The following is a 20,368-nucleotide window of genomic DNA, read 5'->3' on the forward strand; positions in this document are numbered from 1 at the left end:
ATGATGGTTGCTCCTAATCTTTGACCATGTAGTTCTTTTGTGCTTTAAGAGCCGATCATGAAGCAGGCCTTCTTTACTTACATTCGGATCGTCAGCGATTTTTCCCCTCTTGTTGTCCGAATCACTGATTGCTCATCCCCCTGTGTTCACACCGGCAGCATCATTATTGCCTTTGGGCGTTTGATTGCCGTGGTTTAAGTGACACCAAGCAAAACGTACTTTGCTGGTTAGTATCTACAGAGCTTATAGGAAAAACAAAAATCACCTTTCCACCCGGTTTTCCCCCACAAATCAGACATGTTCCCTCTAACAATAAAAATCCTGGAGGTAAATAACTTGTCTACAATTTTTATCTCTGGATAGTCCATCACTGTCTGTGCAGTTAACATGACAAGAAAACTGCATTTGATCTTGCTTGATTGTTGTCGTCTATTTGCAGAAGTTTGACATAGATGCTTAATTCCTATTGGTAATCGCCACATCACTTCGCTCCTGAAATACCATGGCCATTTCACACAGTTGAATCACATTATCAAACTTTATATGAATTATCTAGGTTTTTGTGAGCCATTTTTGAGCCATATTTTCAGAAAACCCATAATTAGATCAATAAAAAAGATCAAATTTGTGAAAGACGAAGGTTTTTTCCCCCCAATTTCATCACAGAAAAAGACCCCCATGAGATACGGTACATGCCATTTACATTCGTACCCAAAGTACCCAAAAACAAAGTAGTCTGGCATCATACATGGGAAAATATTGAAAATATGCTGCTGATTCTGAATATAAGTCTACAGAGAAACATGTTTTTTAACACGCTAATGACCGTTTTATAGCCAGGTTTACTAGGCATGCTGGGTACCCTCATCCAAAGAAATGCCACCCTTGGTTCCAAATACCTGACCAAATTGAAATGGATCTTCTTTTTCGCATCTGCTTTTGATTTGGAAGCTTCCACATTAGCCAGCCATGCGTTCTTTTAGTAAGACTGCACACTTATTAAACCCTTGACATGTGTGTGTGTGTTCAGTATTATGTACAGGCATATCTTTTATATTGAATTGTTTTCCACTGTGTTAAATTAAGGAAATAAACTAGAATTGTGCACTTGCATTTGAAGGAAAAAAAACAATAGAAAATGTGTCAAAACTGAATGTGTGTGAGGGTTTTTTCCCCAACCACCAACATTTTGCTCTGTCATGTGTCAAACTATGTTAGGTTCAGGATGTTGGGTGAAAGTATAACCACATTTGAACTCATCCTGAGAGTTTCTGTCTGTGTGTGTGTGTGTGTGTGTGTTAGTCTGTGTGTATTTCTTTATATTTCTGTGTCTGTAAGTTGGTTCTGGTGTGCTGACCTGTGTTGGTCTATGTGTATGTGTGTGTCTGTGTGTATATGTTGGTCTCTGTGTGTGTCTGTGTATTGGTCTCTGTGTGTCTTCGTGTTTATCTTTGTGTGTGTGTGTGTGTGTGTGTCTGTCTGGTCTCTGGGTGTTTGTGTGTTGGTTTTTGTTTGTGTGTCTGTGTGTCTATGTTTTGCTGTGTGTATGTGTGAGTCTATGTGTTGGTCTGTGTGTATTTATGTGAGTTTGTGTTGGTCTGTGTGATTGTATGTGTTTTCGTCTGTGTGTGTGTGTATGTGTGTCTGTGTGTGAGTTTGTGTTGGTCTGTGTGATTGTATGTGTTTTCGTCTGTGTGTGTGTGTGTGTCTGTGTGTGAGTTTGTGTTGGTCTGTGTGATTGTATGTGTTTTCGTCTGTGTGTATGTGTGTGTGTCTGTGTGTGAGTTTCTATCTGTGTGTGTCTTTTTGTGTCTGTGTGCGTCCGTGTGTTTGCCTATGTTTTTCAATGTGAATGTGTGTTGATTTCTGTGTTTGTATGTGTGTGTTTCTGTGTTGATGTGTGTGTCTCTGTGTGTTGGCTTCTATTTGTGTGTGTGTGTGTGTGTCTGTTTGTGTTGGTCTCTCTGTGTCTTGGTTTTAATTTGTGTCTGTGTGTATGTGTGAGTTTTTGTCTGTGTGAGTCTGTGTTTGTCTGTGTTTGTCTGTGTTTGTCTGTGTTTGTCTGTGTTTGTGTTTATCTCTTTGTCTGTGTTTCTCTGTGTTGGTTTCTGTTTGTGTCTCTGTGTGTGTGTGTGTGTGTGTGTGTGTTTTTGTGTGGGTTTCTATTTGTGTCTGTACAAATGTGTAAGTCTTTGTGTATTGTGAGTCTGTGTGTGTGAATCTTTTTTGTCTGTGTCAGTGTGTTGGTTTGTGTGTTTGTATGTGTGTTTCTTTGTGTTGGGTCTCTGTGTTGCTCTGTGTGTGTGTGCATCTGTGTTTTGGTTTCTATTTGTATGTGTGTGTGTGTGTGTGTGTGTGTGCACATCTTGAACCATCTGAATCTGGTCCTTGTTTAGGACATGCTTGCTGCTCTTAAATTGAAAGTGCGTGATGATCTAGACGTAAATACTAACTACAGACGAATACCAGAGTGAAGCTGTATTTTACATTCATGTACAGAGTATCAGATTCAGCTTCACTCTTACAAACTGCAATTTTGAGGTGTCTGCTCGATTCCCTGCCACATTCAGTTAGAGGGTTGGAGAGGGTTGGAGCCCTCAGTGTACACTCTCTCTTAAAACGTTTCCAGCTTTGGGTTTTTTCTTTCTCTTTTTTTCCCCCTCAGTTAAATATGGTCCTGTCTTGGTTTTGATTGGTCATTGACTCTATGTTTCATATAGTAAATTTTTAAAACCGTATAACCTTTTTCTGCCTAAACCTTTAATCTATACAGTGTGTAGCATGAAGATCTACAGGAAAACATAAATTAAGAGGACTGTATGACAATCGTCAGCTAAAATCTCTGTAAATTTGAGAGAAATACAGTTCATATATAACAGCCTGATCTGTACTTTGCTTAAACATTCAGTAATCGCTTTGTTCCAGGTCAGACTGATGGAGGAGGGGCCGCTCATTTTTATTCAGTGTCTGCGATGTCTGTGATGTCTGGATTTACCTCCCCCCCCCCCCCCTCCTAAACTGTATTCCCCGTCACATAACAGTCACCAGTCTGGAGGGGACATGGCCATTATGAAACCAGCCAACTGCAGCTTTGTAATCAGTCGCTTGGGGGAAGGTTCCTACTGCTCCCCTTCATCCACATTTTTGCTGACTTGTGTGTTTCTTGTGGAAATAGTGCCGTGATTGGACAAAATGTCAAGCCGTGAACCATTTCCATGGTGGGAAACATTGTGTTGGTATATTAATAATAATATTAATGATAATCCCATTTTTGTCTTATACATTTAATCTTCATTTATAATTAGGTGCTTAAATGGAAAAGTACTGACACTAGCTGAAACAAGGTCAACCCACAGACCAAACTGGATTCAGGTCTGGGCTCTGGCTGAGCCATTCCAAATCTTTAATCTTCTACTGGTGAAACAATTCTTTTGAAGCCTTTGTGTCAAAATTGACTGATATTTGGAATCGTTCATAATTTCTTCTACTCAAAGTATAATGCTGCCTCCATCATGCTTCATTGTGGGTATGCTGTTCTTCTGGTCATGTGCTGTGGTGTTTTTGTGGCCAGACATATGAAGAATGGTGGAGATTGTTCTTACAACCAGCACTTCCCAGAGATTCCTACAGCTCCTTTTATGTTTCTGTAGGTCTCTTGGCACCCTCCTGGACCAGCCTTTTTCTTGTCTTTTTATCGATTTAGAAATGATGTCTAGTTCTTGGTATTGTTACTGTTGTGCCATATTTTGTCTACTTGTTGATGACCATCTTCACTATGTTCCTAGGTATATGTAATGCCTTGGAGTTTTTGTGTACCCTTCTTCTGACTGATAGATTTTAGATCCCTGATACTTGGTAAGCTCTTTGTAGACCAGCTATTTTGCTGTAAGATGCAACTAAGTAAACATCAGGAAAATCTTACTAGCAGAGCTGAATTAAATATGGGGTTAATAAGAGTCACTTTAATTGATGGCAGGTACTGACTACTATGTAACATACGTTTGAATGTGATTGATAAATTCTGGACACAGCCACATCCCCAATTATTATTAGTGTTGTTATTGTTATTATTACATATCATTTTTTACTGTTTTGGCAATAATGGAATTGTGGGTACATTTCCAAATTCTATCAACTAGTGAAATCATATGATGGATAGGGAAGTTTGACAGAGAAGTAAGATTTTGTAATGTTTCTATTGTAAGACAGTTAGACATTTGACATTATACCACTCATACCTTCATGGATTATCTGCTATGCTGACTTTTTTCCTGATCAGACTCTGTTTGACTGGTCAGTACACAAGCATGAGTTAAAATAGGCATAGATGAAATGAGTGCTTGATTAACACTCCTGGTTAAAATGCTGTTGGTTATTGAAATTCATTTCCAACTGGGATTCCAATTGAGATCGCAGCTAGAAAGCTCTCATGTTCACCAAATTAAGATGACTCGGAGGGTACTCATGGGTACAACCGTGCACTGTGCTACAGTTCTAACCCCAACTGGAAAACGTTTTTTTCCTGCTATTATGTTATTTAAATTAATTATGAATGGCAGAGCTATTACACATGTATGTTGTGCAGAGCGTATTTGTTTACAGAAGTGGTGGATACTTTGCATCATGTCCCAGTATAAGGGTAAAAACGGCAGGTTGAAGAGATTCCTTATTGCTGGTGCAGCTGTGGTCTTTGCTGACAGGGGATAATGGATATAAGTGCGTGACTCTCCGTACATGATACTGATCCTTGTGTGAATCCATCTCATGTGGGTGTAAAGAATGGTCTGGTTAGGGGTCTGCAGCTGTAGGGGAGGTACAATTGGGTAATCGGATTCAACTAGAACTTTTTATAATATTTAGAGTCCCTGTATGTACAGAAGAACTGTAGAAGTCAGACTTGTGTAGTTGTTTTTTTTATATATATTTTTGTTTATGCATTTTCTCCCCTTATTCTCCCGACTTGTAGCGTATCGATTATCCAATTGCATTATGCTTCCTTTTTACTGATGCCAATTCCCACCCTGATTGAGGAGAACAAAACTGACACATGCTCCCTCTGACACATGTTCAGTAGCCTACAGCATCTTTTCACCTGCATGAGGCGGGTTCATATCAGCTTTGTGTATGGAGAGCCACACCCTTATCAACGCATTATCTCTCGACTCTCGACCCTATCCGGCTTCCTCCCTGGATGAACGACAGCCAAGCGTTGCTTGAGTAGGCGCCCAGCCCAGCCGGATTGCAGTGCTGTGTTTTGAACCGACGAGTGCTAGCGTGATTTACCGCTGTGCCATTTGAGCCCAGACTTGTGCAGTCACAACATCTGTATTATTGCATTTCACTGGAAATGGGAAATTACATTTCTATGACCATCATTGCGTCTACTTAAGTTAATCAGATTTACTGGTCAGAAATGGTTGTACTTACTGTGTGTTGACAAAGGCAGAAAAACCAAGTTCAGCTGATGATTATATTCAATTATGAGGGAAATTTTAGTGATCCAGATAGAATCTGCTACTTGCTGGCTCCATGTTGGCTTTTAGGGATTGTTCCTTTTTCCCACGGCTTGTGCTTCACTTTAACCAAAGTTGTAGCTACAAGAAGCTGATCCCATCCCTCAGACCCGCTTGATCATGCCACTGGACTAGCCTATTAAATTGCTTGACCATTTGAATAGAATAGAATAGAATGCCTTTATTTGTCATATATATGTATACACGTGTACAGTACAACGAAGATCTTTCTCTGCATATCCCAGCTTGTTTGGAAGCTGGGGTCAGAGCGTAGGGTCAGCCATTGTACAGCACCCCTGGAGCAGAGAGGGTTAAGGGCCTTGCTCAAGGGCCCCAACAGTGGCTGCATGGCAGGGCTGGGATTCGAACTCTCAACCTTTCAGTTGATAGCCCGAAGCCCTACCGACTAGGCTATGACTGTCCCCTTTAAAGGATATCCATCAGCATATTTTGTGTTGTTGTCCAGTTGTTGATTACAGAGTGATGTTAGTGAGTGATATTTTTTTTTTTTACATTATTAGTCTAGTGTGTAGGAATTAGTATTAGGTATTGTAGTAATGTATGTGTTTTTTCCTGCACTGACTTAAATATATCCCCTGTAATTCCCAGGCGGTGCTCCACATATCCACTTCCTTAAGGGCATGCTCTGTATAAGAGCCCTATATTTCACCTCATTAAGCCATTTTATTATTACTACTTGAGTTGTCTTGCCCCGCAGGGCTCACATCCTGTCCCCACTGACGTCTTTCAAGGGCATGGAGTGGATTTCCTAATTTGAGGAAATTATTAGTTATACAGGCTCCTGAGTGCATCATTACATTTAAACTTTATCTAATAGATCTAAATGGCAAAACATGCTGCACAATATTACATAAGCTTTAAATAGTCTAATAATAAGCTACCAGTACTGTTTTAAATATTTGCAAGATGTTGCAACAAAGCATAGAAGCAGTAAATCATTTAGATACCTTATGTAGTACAGACGCCTGTGGTGGTAAGGATGATTACTGTGTTTTAACACACAAGATTACAGACCAGCATGCTGGTTTATTTTAAATGTAGTTCCAAAATGCAAATTATTAGACAAACATACACCGATCAGCCATAACATTAAAACCACCTCCTTGTTTCTACACTCACTGTCCATTTTATCAGCTCCACTTACCATATAGAAGCACTTTGTAGTTCCACAATTACTGACTGTAGTCCATCTGTTTATCTGCTTTCACCCTGTTCTTCAATGGTCAGGACTCCTACAGGACCACCACAGAGCAGGTATTATTTAGGTGGTGGTTCATTCTCAGCACTGCAGTGACACCGACATGGTGGTGGTATGTTAGTGTGTGTTGTGCTGGTATGAGTGGATCAGACAGAGCGGCGCTGCTGGAGTTTTTAAATACCGTGTCCACTCACTGACCACTCTGTTAGACACTCCTACCTAGTTGGTCCACCTTGTAGATGTAAAGTCAGAGACGATCGCTCATCTATTGCTGCTGTTTGAGTTGGTCATCTTCTAGACCTTCATCAGTGGTCACCTATGGGGCACTGTTGGCTGGATGGCTGGATGGCTGGATATTTTTGGTTGGTGGACTATTCTCAGTCCAGCAGTGACAGTGAGGTGTTTTAAAACTCCATCAGCATTGCTGTGTCTGATCCACTCATACCAGCACAACACACACTAACACACCACCACCATGTCAGTGTCACTGCAGTGCTGAGAATGATCCACCACCCAAATAATACCATCTCTGTAGTGGTCCTGTGGGGGTCCTGACCATTGAAGAACAGCATGAAAGGGAGCTAACAAAGCATGTAGAGAAACAGATGGACTACAGTCAGTAATTGTAGAACTACAAAGTGCTTCTATATGGTAAGTGGAGCTGATAACATGGACAGTAAATGTAGAAACAAGGAGCTGGTTTTAATGTTATGGCTGATCGGGGTATACTAATACTGGTTTTTAAGAAAAAGTCTCAGATGGAGACTGCTCATACATCACTACTTGTTTTGATTGTAGCTATAAAAAGATCTTACTATTGCCAAGAGGTCTTTTAATATATCATTAAGGTTTAGCTCATTTATCTTATTCAGTTAGCAAAGAGAATAACATAATAAAGCATAATTCAGTTGGTAATAAGCCCTTGGAGACTCGGAGCTCACATAGATTAGTCTTATAGTTGTGAATGTTTAGGCTAGATTTGACTCATTTCACTGCTAATATTAAATTTCTACCGTCAATGACTTCCTGATGGCGTGTGATTATACAGCTGCTTTACAAAGAAAAAAGAAGTTGGGCAAAACCAGGGAATTTGTAGCTGAGGTTTACTTACGAAAAGAAAGTGAAACACATTTGAAACGTCGCCAGTTGAACTTAAGTAATAATTATGAAGAGAATGTGAGTGAACACCACACTGATCACCTTTGTGATCACGAAGTTGGAACTTTCATCCTTTAGTGGATTTTCTTTATATTTTTATGTTTTGCCACCAGAATCTGGAACTATTTGGCCATATGGATCATCTGGAAGGTTGTCCAAACCTTTACTCATGCTACAACTAGTGTATACACCGATCAGCCATAACATTAAAACCACCTCCTTGTTTCTACACTCACTGTCCATTTTATCAGCTACACTTACCATATAGAAGCACTTTGTAGTTCTACAATTACTGACTGTAGTCCATCTGTTTCTCTGCATGCTTTGTTAGCCCCCTTTCATGTTCTTCAATGGTCAGAACTCTCCCAGGACCACTACAGAGTAGGTATTATTTAGGTGGTGGATCATTCTCAGCACCGCAGTGACACTGACATGGTGGTGGTGTGTTAGTGTGTGCTGTGCTGGTATGAGTGGATCAGACACAGCAATGCTGCTGGAGTTTTTAAACACCTCACTGTCACTGCTGGACTGAGAATAGTTCACCAACCAAACATATCCAGCCAACAGCGCCCCATGGGCAGCGTCCTGTGACCACTGATGAAGGTCTAGAAGATGACCAACTCAAACAGCAGCAATAGATGAGCGATCGTCTCTGACTTTACATCTACAAGGTGGACCAACTAGGTAGGAGTGTGTAATAGAGTGGACAGTGAGTGGACACGGTATTTAAAAACTCCAGCAGCGCTGCTGTGTCTGATCCACTCATACCAGCACAACACACACTAACACACCACCACCATGTCAGTGTCACTGCAGTGCTGAGAATGAGCCACCACCTAAATATTACCTGCTCTGTGGTGGTCCTGTGGGGGTCCTGACCATTGAAGAACAGGGTGAAAGCAGGCTAAAAAAGTCAGTAATTGTAGAACTACAAAGTGCTTCTATATGGTAAGTGGAGCTGATAAAATGGACAGTGAGTGTAGAAACAAGGAGGTGGTTTAAATGTTATGACTGATCAGTGTATATTTACATTTTAAATATAAAGTATTGGACAATCAAATTTCAGTTTTTTAATCAACTGTGTACCTTCTGTATACTGTATATTAAGTCCAAAATATGCGTACAACTGTATTACAAAATGTAAAAAAGAACTCGTAGATCTCCTTCTATTGCTTGTAGGATTAAGGAGTCAATATTGAAGCTGGGAAAACAGTGATATTTAATTACACTTGGCCTTATGTTGACTCGCCACTCATCAGGTTTTTATTCTCGCTCTTAAGCAAACATTAGGACGATCAAATAAAACACAATATTTCACTGTAACTTTTAAAGATGCTGAAAGATGTCTTTAGCAAATTAGTTTTTAAATGTCTAACACGTCAGATTGAAAGTTTGTTATCACATGTTGTAATCTGGTGAAAATATAATGTGTGTATTTTGTACGTGTAGGTAATTTCTGAGAAGCAGGAAGAAATGAGTTTTGTTAGTGTTGCTATCACTCAAACTTCCTTACCGTAGCCTTATGTAACTCAAAGAATGTTTGCAAGCAAAACTCATCCCCTAACCGGCCACTCTACAAAAAAATACTATAACATACTGAATTTGACCCCCCCTCCTCATTCCTTTATTTCTTTGAGGCATGACTTTGAGAGTATGGTCCACGATAGCATCATGCTGCAGATTTGTCAGTTGCACATAGTCACAATACTGATTTGTAACTATATGACTTTTTTTTTCAGAGTTAGATTTTGCTTCAGATAAAGTCTTTATCAGGCACTCGGGTGCCACAGTGGTAAAATATGGTAGCATACCAGACCTGACAGCTCAAACTTGTGAGTTCTGCCAGGCTGGGTACATACAAGGACGATGATCGGCTCCTCCGTTGGGTTAAATGCCAGACAGGATTCCTCATAACTGATGCAATTACGACCTCTGCTGGCTGGTCAGTGGCACCTGTGCATAGACGAGAGACAATGGGGATCAGTGCGTGAATTAATCAATGCGATACAGCCGTATATGAACTCGCTCATGCAGGTGAAAAGAAGCAGTCGGCTGCTGCACACGTGTCAGATGGGGGCATGTGTTAGTCACGGCCCTTTCAGGTCAGGAGTGGAGATCAGCAACAGTAGAGAGGAAGCGAAATGCAATTAGGTAATTGTAAACGACTAGATTGGGAAAATGCAAAAATAAATAAAATAAATGAAGTCTTTATCAGCATTTTAGAGTAGCAGGATATTTTGTTAATACAGCCAAGTCACAATTATTCAACCCCCCTATGTAATATCGCTGATTTTAAAACTCACTGCTAGTCTGTATGACCTAAAGTTGGGTTACAACATGATTAAACCATTGGGAACTCAATAATGACCCTAATTCGCTTCAGCTGTGCTGTGTGTTTAAGGTGTGTTGCAACCATGGTCAACACTAAGAAGCTGTCACAAAAGCTGAGAGATCATTGAACATTCCATTAGGAGTATTGTCTGGAAGTTTCAACCCAATGGTGCAGCAGCAAAAATGCCTGGCTTTGGACTAAAGCCCAAAAGGCCTTAGTAATCCCATCAGGACAATAAGAAAAAAACCCTTGTTACTGAAAAAGACATACAGGATGACCTGATGAGGGTCAGTAGCAACCAAGGAATTTATGGCTGAACTCCACGATGCCCACCACTCTTGACCTAGAAGCACAGGAAGGGTCGACTTCTAGGGTCAGTGACTTTTGGGAAGCAGTTCTATGGAGTGATGAATCTGGAACTGTTTGGCCATATGGATCAGCGGTTCATCTGGCGCAAGAAAGACGAGACTTAGAACCGGAAGAATACTATACCCAAGAGGTCCGTTAAGCCCATGTGTCATCCATGTGCAAGAAGATTCATTTTGTTAGGAAGGTCAAGTTACCATAGCCTTCTTGTCTGCTTAAACAAGTCTGACTTTTGTCCTTTGTCCTTTGTGTGTGAACAAGACATTTGACCCGAGAACTGTCGCTTACTGGATGTTTTTAATGCATTACACATACACAGCAGACATATAACTGGCCGATTGGATAGATGTTTTAATAAAGTGACTGGTAATAAGAGATGTGAATTGTAATGTGTCTATATATTTTAAGTAAGGCAGACTTTTATCTGTTTACTCACCTGATCACTCACTCACTCATGCCTGGTGAGTAGACAGTCCACCTACTGGCATGTTTTTTGTGTATATGCACTGGAAGTGTATTAAAGGATATTAAACATTAACCTTTGTTTATTAGCAGTTAGCAGTATAACCTGCTATTAAAGGGCAGTGGTAGCTCAGTGGTAGTAGTCAGAAGGTTGCAGGTTGGTGACTTTAACGCTGGATTGTTGGTGGGTCTGACAGACGGCCTCTTGAACCTCAGGTATGTGTTAACAGTGTACTGATAAGTGAAAGGACTTTACACTCACTCTGGTCTGTGACTATAAAAAGGTAGACTGACACATAATGTGTTTCCAACGAGGTTCTAAGTCATTTTTAAGAAACTAAAAGAAGCAGTTAGTGTTTGAACTGTACAGCATGGACAGTCATGTAAAGTATCAAAACTGCTCTATGGATCCAATATTTCAGTACACAGGATAGCAAAAGTACTAGAAATTTAACTGTTCAGTTAATGCTGTCAGTAAAATACGTCTTTAAAATTCATTCATTTGAATAGCAGCAATTTAGGAGCTCGGGTGGCGCAGCAGTAAAACATGCTATCACACCAGACCTGATAATTCAACTCATGAGTTCGAATCTCAGCTCTGCTACTGACAGGCTTGGCGCCTATACGGACAATGATTAGCTCGTTGGTAGAGTGGATGCTCCTTATAACTGATCCAGTTAGACCTCTGCTGGCTGATCGATGGCACCTGAACAGAGACGTGGGATAGTGGGGATCAGTGCGTTACTCATATGAACTGTTCTCGTGCAGGTGAAAAGATGCAGTCGGCTACTGCACACGTGTCGGAGGGGGCGTGTGTTAGTCACGGCTCTCCTCGGTCAGGAGTAGAAGTCAGAAGCAGTTGTGAGGAAGCAAAATGCACTACATTGGGAGGAAAATTAGGGGAAAAATACAATATAAATTTAAAACATTCATGATAAAATGTAAATATTTGTCATCATTATTGAGTCATCAACTGAACTGTACTGGCAGAACATGTTTACACACTGCTTTTACTTTTTTTCACTTTTTAAACAGCTCAAGCTTTTTCGTAATTGTCTCAGTTACTGAAAAGCTACAAAAGCCCTCGATTTAAAACAGTCAGTGGGGACTGAGTATATGTGCACATTATTGGCGTTGCTGGTACGTCTTAAGGGAGCCATAGCAACATTTCACTAGTCTGGGAACTTGCACAGCTTGTAGCCTGAAGTTTGTATCGGTGTATTTAAAAGATGGACCTGCTGTGTGTGTCACATCCTACATTTAATTGCGATCAGTGTAGTTCTTACATAAACAAACTGGGTTAAAACTTGATTTAATTGTTTTTATTTGAGAATTGTTCAACATAGTTTTACAGGAACTATTATAAGTTACAATTTGATTAAACTCACTGAGAGTGAACCCTTCCTTCTTTTTTTGTTGTGTTCTACATCACAACTATGTGCTATGTATCTATATGATAATCATCCATTTAATTGAATTCAGTGTAGGTCTAAAATTATTTGCATTTTTTACTGTTTTATGTATGCATTTTCTTCCCTTTTTCTCCCGAATCAGTGTAGTCAGTCTGTCTTCCGCTGCTGCAATTGTGCCCACTAGATGGCGCCCAGCTGATCAGTGGCAGAGCCGTGATTCGAACCGAGGAATCTTGACACTGATCTGCTAGCGGAATATCCTGCTGCGCCACATAGGATTTATTTGCATTTTTTATGTTTTTACTGGAACATATAATTTACAGTTTGATTACCAGGAGCCAATATCACTGAACAAATACTTTCTTAAAAAAAAAGTTGCCGCTCAGGTGGCGCAGCGGTAAAAAGAAACGCGCTGCAACCAGGGCTGGATTCTGAGAAGCGTCGTATCGAATCCAGCCTTGCTTTACCGGTTCGAAGCTGAGTGGCTATATGAGCAACGATTGGCCGCTTGCTCATGTGGGGGGTGGGACAAAGAACCGGATGTGGGTCTCTCTCTGTCAGAATGCGATTGCGTTCTCTGCCGGCTGATTGGAGGCGCTTACACAGAGATGGGAGAGGGTGCCCTTAGGGTGTGTCTCTCCGCATGCAACGCTAGGTGGCGCCAAACTCGTCAATGTGTGGGTGGCAAAGATGCATCTGGCTGCTGCTCGTGTTTCGGAGGGGATACGGGTTAGCTTCAATCACCTCCGTCAGGGCAGGGTTCGGCATAGACAGAGAGGAAGCACGATGCTAATTGAACAATTGGATGCGCTAAAAATGGGAGAAAAAAGGGGTAAAAAAATAAAAAAATAAAATAAAATAGTTGAGTTCTACATCACCGCTATGTAGTGTAGGTCTAAAATAAACAAACTGGGTTTAAAACTTGATTTAATTCTTTTTATTTGCATTTTTACATGTTCTTACTGGAACTTGTTATACGTTTCAGTTTGATTACCAGGAGCCAGAATGACTGAGAGCAAATGCAAAAGTTGTGTTCTACATCACTACTATGTGCTGTGTGTCCATATGGTAAAACATTTAAAGATGGTTTAAAATCATCCATTTCATTGCATTCAGTGTAGGTCTACAATTAACATCCTGTGGGGTTTAAACTTGATTTAATTGTTTATATTTGCAATTTTTTAAACATATTTTACTGGAACATGTTACAAGTTACAGTTTGATTACAGGAGCCAGTATCACTGAGAGCAAACACTTTCTTTAAAAAAAAAAAAAAAAAAAAAAAAAAGGTGTGTTCTGCATCACCACTATGTGCTATGTAAACACATGATAAAACATTTAAAGGTGATTTTAGCTCCACTTAAATAGTAAAACCTAAATTGTATACATTTAAACAATAAACTACAATCTTTTAAATCATAATGTCAATCTCAAAAGCCAATATTCAGCATATACAACAATTTTTAAGATTTTTTTTTCATTTCTGATTCATTTCTGTAATTGATGTTTGTTTATTATAAAAAAATCTCTTCATGAACGCAGAAGAACGTAATTAACTGATGAAAACATTTTTTACAGGGAAGCTTTTCACAGATGTTGCCGTGTGTTTTAATCTCTTTCTACAGGCTGAAACGTTTCTTTGGGTCAACAGCTCCTCACATGCTCAGAGTGTTGCCAAGGCCAAGTACGAGTTTCTTTTTGGAACACAAGACTCGAGTTTATCAGGCGGTGGTAAGATATTTTTCAGCTTATTTTCTTTTAGATCAAAGACTGTCAAAATATAATTCAAATTGGCTAATGCAAAATGATGTCGTAACTGGCTGGGAAGTTGAACATCATACAGAATTTTCAGTGCCTTTAATAGTGCTAAAATGTGTAATAATAGAAATTGGCAACAAATCACATTTACAAGCCAAATTTTGTACATCAAACAATGAATTTGGTGTCCGATAGTTGAAATGAGGGGTTTTTATCTGTAGGGTGTGCCCATTATTTGTCAATAGAAAATTAAAGAACATTTAATTAGTCTGTTTTCTGTGTGTCTCATTCCAAACTCAAAAGGTGTTCTGTTTATTTATTTATTTATTAGTGTAGGCTATGCTAGCAAACATAATATATACTGCTAGTTTGTTTATCTGTTTATTAAAATGAGACTACACTGATTGACATTTCTTGTTAGCCTTATAGATAGACAGACAGACAGACAGATAGACTTACTGACTGAATCACTGACTCACTGATTGACTCACTGACTTACTGACTGACTAACTCACTGACTGACTCACTGACTTACTGACTGACTAACTCACTGACTGACTCACTGACTGACTCATTGACTCCCTGACTGAATCACTGACTGACTGACTCCCTGACTGAATCACTGACTCACTGACTGAATCACTGACTGACTCCCTGACTGGTGTGCTGATTGACTGACTCACTGACTGACTCCCTGACTACTCTCTTGTTGACTCACTGACTGACTCACTCACTGACTTCCTGACTGACTTACTGACTAACTCACTCACTGACTTACTGACTCCCTGACTGACTCCCTTATTGATTTACTGACTCCCTGACTTACTTACTGACTCCCTGACTGACTACTTGATTGACTCCCTGACTCAGTGACTTACTGACTGACTCACTGATTGACTTACTGACTGACTGACACATATAAGCATGTGTAAATAAGAATGGGAATAGCTAGATATGTATCATATAATTATATAGATATGTACAAGTAAAGAAGTATTTGTAGAGTCTAAGTGGGTATTTAAATGTGCAAATGTGTATCATAAATAATAAATAAAGTCCTGTGTGTCCCAAGGTGTTGACGGTGTAGTGTGGCGTTCAGCAAGGTAACTGAAGTGGTAAAGAAACATAAAGCTTTAGCTTGGCTGAGCAAGTGTATTTGGGTTAAGTGAAGTATAGTGTTGCTTTGCTTTTTACCAAACCTTTGCTTTAAACAGAATAATGGGAGGCTTACTTCAGACAAAGCTTTTTATTTGTGTTGTTTTTTCGCTATTTGAACAGTGTAACGGCTGTTAATCTCACTTCCTGACAGATCAGATCAGGTTCGACGGCTTGGAATGACATGAGAAAGTGCATAACAGTTTCTGATACGTACACACACATGACTAGGCCAGAATCTTCGATACTAGTAACTGAAGATTGTGAAATTATTTGCATTAAACACCTAACCTGCACAGGTTATGATGGCTCTGCTGTAAATCTTTTGAAACTCAGTGATTTGTTCAAGCTTAGCTAAATGAGCTGATGTAATGAGTTACGAGTAGCTGTAAAACCTGCTTCTTTACAGTCATGGTGCTTTAATGCACAATGCTTTCTATACATGAAGGGTTAACTTCAGTTCTCCTGCCCTATACAGTGGGGGAAATAAGTATTTGATCCCCTGCTGATTTTGTAAGTTTACCCCCTTACAAAGACTTGAACAGTCTATAATTTTTATGGAAGGTTTATTTTAACAGAGAGAGACAGAATATCAACAAAAAATCCAGAAAAAAAACATTAAATAAAAGTTATAAATTAATTTGTATTTAATTAAGGGAAATAAGTATTTGATCCCCTACCAACCAGCAAGAATTCTGACCCCCACAGACCGGTTATGTGCCCATGAGGCACACAAATTAGTCCTGTCCCTGTATAAAAGACTCCTGTCACAGAATCAGTTTCTTCCGTTCAAATCTCTCGACCACCATGGGCAAGACCAAAGAGCTATCAAAGGACGTCAGGGACAAGATTGTAGACCTGCACAAGGCTGGAATGGGCTACAAGACCATCAGCAAGAAGCTTGGTGAGAAAGAGACCACTGTTGGTGCGATAATTCGAAAATGGAAGAAATACAAGATCACAGTCAATCACCCTCGCTCTGGAGCTCCATGCAAGATCTCACCTGGTGGGGTAAGAATGATTCTGAGAAAGGTGAGGTCAGTCCAGAATTACACGGGAGGAGCTTGTCAATGATCTCAAGAACTGGCCGTCTTAATTACCCACTGTCATGCCCTCCTTTTTGGGGTCTGATGTTCTCCTTTTTGGGGTTTTGGAAGTGTCCACTGTACAGCCAGCAGTGTTTTGGACTAAAGTCTTTTTCACAGCCTTCACACTTCATCTCTGTTTATTAAGTGGAAACAGTTCTGCTCTGTTCTCAGTCAACACTACAGCTATTCATGATCGACTTGTGCGAATTAACATTTAGTTGACGATGACTGAGTCACTAACGCTTAAAAGAAAGATGATTTGGTCAGAAAATAATTGTTTTGGAGTACAAATAATAAAATGCTTTACTTTTTTTTTTTACCAAAAAATTGGTTACAGTTCTTAAAGGTACTCTAAATATACCACATTAACTGAGGAAATAAAAAGAGCATCTTTTAAAATAATGAGATTGAACATGCGTGTGCAGCTGTGCAGTGTGGTGTACATACGAGCTGAACTAAGTTAATATCTTTAGGAGTGTGGTGATCAGGCTCTTAGCAGATCAGGGGTTGTGCAACAGACAGTGGATTCACCATCAGGGTTTGAAAATGACTAGCTAGATTGGGAGATAAAGGGGGAATAAAGGGGTTCAGATTTTTTTTAAATAGTGTGGTTACAGTGGTGTACCAATTACTATAAAAGTTTATTATGAAGCCATTGAGTAACGTTATTCCAGTTGGTTAAAGAAGTTATGCCATGTGCAAAAAGTTGAAAGTCAGGTTTATTATTGCTCTATTTTGTTTTAATTTCAGTTTTTCTGTTATTTAGGATTTCAAATGGAAAACTTTTAAATAGACCATTTTATTTATTCGTGAACATATAGATTAAGCCTGTGTTTTCTGTTTAGCCTCTACAGTTGACTCAAAGCTCAAGTTAGACACCGGCAGCACAGACCTCGACCCTTCCACCCACGAGGATGAGCTTGACGAGGCCTCGTTCTTTCAGGAAATCGACAGGGAGCTCGCCGAGCTGCTAAATGGCCTAGCGGCTCGCACCCGGGATGCCGTGGCAGCCAAGCGGGGCAGCCAGTCGGAGGACTCTACCTCAGCTATGATCTCTTGCAGTGACAACGACGTGACGCTGCCCTCTCCACTGAGCACAGCAAGTCAGTCCACAGAGCAGCAGAATGGCACATCTGACCTAGAAAAACTGGGTGACGTGCAGTTGGACTCGTGGTGTGAGGCGCTGATTCAGGACCCGCACTGCATGAGCATCGCTCTCAACCCAGATGCCGACAACGCTCCTGCTGTCCAAAATAAACCCGCAACGGTGCCCGTTATGGAAAAGAAGGAGGAAGAAAAGGGAGCGGGTATGAGTGAAGTAACATCACAAGAGCTGTTGGATCCAGCTTTGGATGAGTCCAGCAAAATCCTGGCAGAATTTCCCGGCATCTTTGGTGCCTTCTTGGATGTGGGGAGAGCGCGGGAGAAACCCCAGAAAAAGATTCGCTTTGTGGAGAACCAGTTTCAGGAAACAGTGGTGATGAATGGAGAGGATGAAGTGAGGGAGCAACTTACTCCAGACATGGAGAGGCCGGAGCAGGATGATAAACTCAGGGCTTTTGTGCCAAAGGTGTGTGTAGTGAGCCCTGAGAGCGAAGCCACACCAAACTGCTTACCCAGGTAAGGGGAAAAAAATAAAAATAAATATATTATATATAGTATAATCTACAGTATATACTGTATATGTGTATATACAGTGTGTATATACAGTGTATCACAAAAGTGAGTACACCCCTCACATTTCTGCAGATATTTAAGTATATCTTTTCATGGGACAACACTGACAAAATGACACTTTGACACAATGAAAAGTAGTCTGTGTGCAGCTTATATAACAGTGTAAATTTATTCTTCCCTCAAAATAACTCAATATACAGCCATTAATGTCTAAACCACCGGCAACAAAAGTGAGTACACCCCTAAGAGACTACACCCCTAAATGTCCAAATTGAGCACTGCTTGTCATTTTCCCTCCAAAATGTCATGTGATTTGTTAGTGTTACTAGGTCTCAGGTGTGCATAGGGAGCAGGTGTGTTCAATTTAGTAGTACAGCTCTCACACTCTCTCATACTGGTCACTGAAAGTTCCAACATGGCACCTCATGGCAAAGAACTCTCTGAGGATCTTAAAAGACGAATTGTTGCGCTACATGAAGATGGCCAAGGCTACAAGAAGATTGCCAACACCCTGAAACTGAGCTGCAGCACAGTGGCCAAGATCATCCAGCGTTTTAAAAGAGCAGGGTCCACTCAGAACAGACCTCGCGTTGGTCGTCCAAAGAAGCTGAGTGCACGTGCTCAGCGTCACATCCAACTGCTGTCTTTGAAAGATAGGCGCAGGAGTGCTGTCAGCATTGCTGCAGAGATTGAAAAGGTGGGGAGTCAGCCTGTCAGTGCTCAGACCATACGCCGCACACTACATCAAATTGGTCTGCATGGCTGTCACCCCAGAAGGAAGCCTCTTCTAAAGTCTCTACACAAGAAAGCCCGCAAACAGTTTGCTGAAGACATGTCAACAAAGGACATGGATTACTGGAACCATGTCCTATGGTCTGATGAGACCAAGATTAATTTGTTTGGTTCAGATGGTCTCAAGCATGTGTGGCGGCAATCAGGTGAGGAGTACAAAGATAAGTGTGTCATGCCTACAGTCAAGCATGGTGGTGGGAATGCCATGGTCTGGGGCTGCGTGAGTGCAGCAGGTGTTGGGGAGTTACATTTCATTGAGGGACACACAAACTCCAATATGTACTGTGAAATACTGAAGCAGAGCATGATCCCCTCCCTCCGGAAACTGGGTCGCAGGGCAGTGTTCCAGCATGATAATGACCCCAAACACACCTCTAAGACGACCACTGCTGTATTGAAGAGGCTGAGGGTAAAGGTGATGGACTGGCCAAGCATGTCTCCAGACCTAAACCCAATAGAACATCTTTGGGGCATCCTCAAGCGGAAGGTGGAGGAGCGCAGAGTCTCGAATATCCGCCAGCTCCGTGATGTCGTCATGGAGGAGTGGAAAAGCATTCCAGTGGCAACCTGTGAAGCTCTGGTAAACTCCATGCCCAGGAGAGTTAAGGCAGTTCTGGGAAATAATGGTGGCCACACAAAATATTGACACTTCAGGAACTTTCACTAAGGGGTGTACTCACTTTTGTTGCCGGTGGTTTAGACATTAATGGCTGTATATTGAGTTATTTTGAGGGAAGAATAAATTTACACTGTTATATAAGCTGCACACAGACTACTTTTCATTGTGTCAAAGTGTCATTTTGTCAGTGTTGTCCCATGAAAAGATATACTTAAATATCTGCAGAAATGTGAGGGGTGTACTCACTTTTGTGATACACTGTGTATATATATATATATATATATATATATATATATATACAGTGGGGCCAAAAAGTATTTAGTCAGCCACTGATTGTGCAAGTTCTCCTACTTAGAAAGATGAGAGAGGTCTGTAATTTTCATCATAGGTACACTTCAACTATGAGAGACAAAATGAGAAAAAAAAATCCAGGAAATCACATTGTAGGATTTTTAAAGAATTTATTTGTAAATTATGGTGAAAAATAAGTATTTGGTCAATAACAAAAGTTCAACTCAATACTTTGTAACATAACCTTTGTTGGCAATGACAGAGGTCAAACGTTTCCTGTAAGTCTTCACCAGGTTTGCACACACTGTAGCTGGTATTTTGGCCCATTCCTCCATGCAGATCTCCTCTAGAGCAGTGATGTTTTGGGGCTGGCGCTGGGCAACACGGACTCCACAAATTTTCTATGGGGTTGAGGTCTGGAGACTGCCAAGCCACTCCAGGACCTTCAAATGCTTTTTACGGAGCCACTCCTTCGTTGCCCGAGCGGTGTGTTTGGAATCATTGTCATGCTGAAAGGAGGTTTTGG

At 40.6% G+C, this 20,368-nt stretch overlaps 1 protein-coding gene across 4 annotated transcripts in view; it reads left to right on the forward strand.

The window, feature by feature from the left end:
- psd3l (pleckstrin and Sec7 domain containing 3, like) overlaps nt 1–20,368 on the forward strand; it is a 130,399-nt gene that overhangs the window by 2,197 nt on the left and 107,834 nt on the right. For all 4 annotated transcript variants that reach the window (XM_063014636.1, XM_063014638.1, XM_063014640.1 and 1 more), the window contains exons 2-3: nt 14,088–14,193; nt 17,309–18,083. In XM_063014636.1, the coding sequence (XP_062870706.1) occupies nt 14,088–14,193; nt 17,309–18,083 (881 nt within the window). The remainder of the gene's footprint in view (nt 1–14,087; nt 14,194–17,308; nt 18,084–20,368) is intronic.

This window comes from Trichomycterus rosablanca, chromosome 18, assembly GCF_030014385.1.
Source record: "Trichomycterus rosablanca isolate fTriRos1 chromosome 18, fTriRos1.hap1, whole genome shotgun sequence".
Lineage (NCBI taxonomy): Eukaryota > Metazoa > Chordata > Actinopteri > Siluriformes > Trichomycteridae > Trichomycterus > Trichomycterus rosablanca.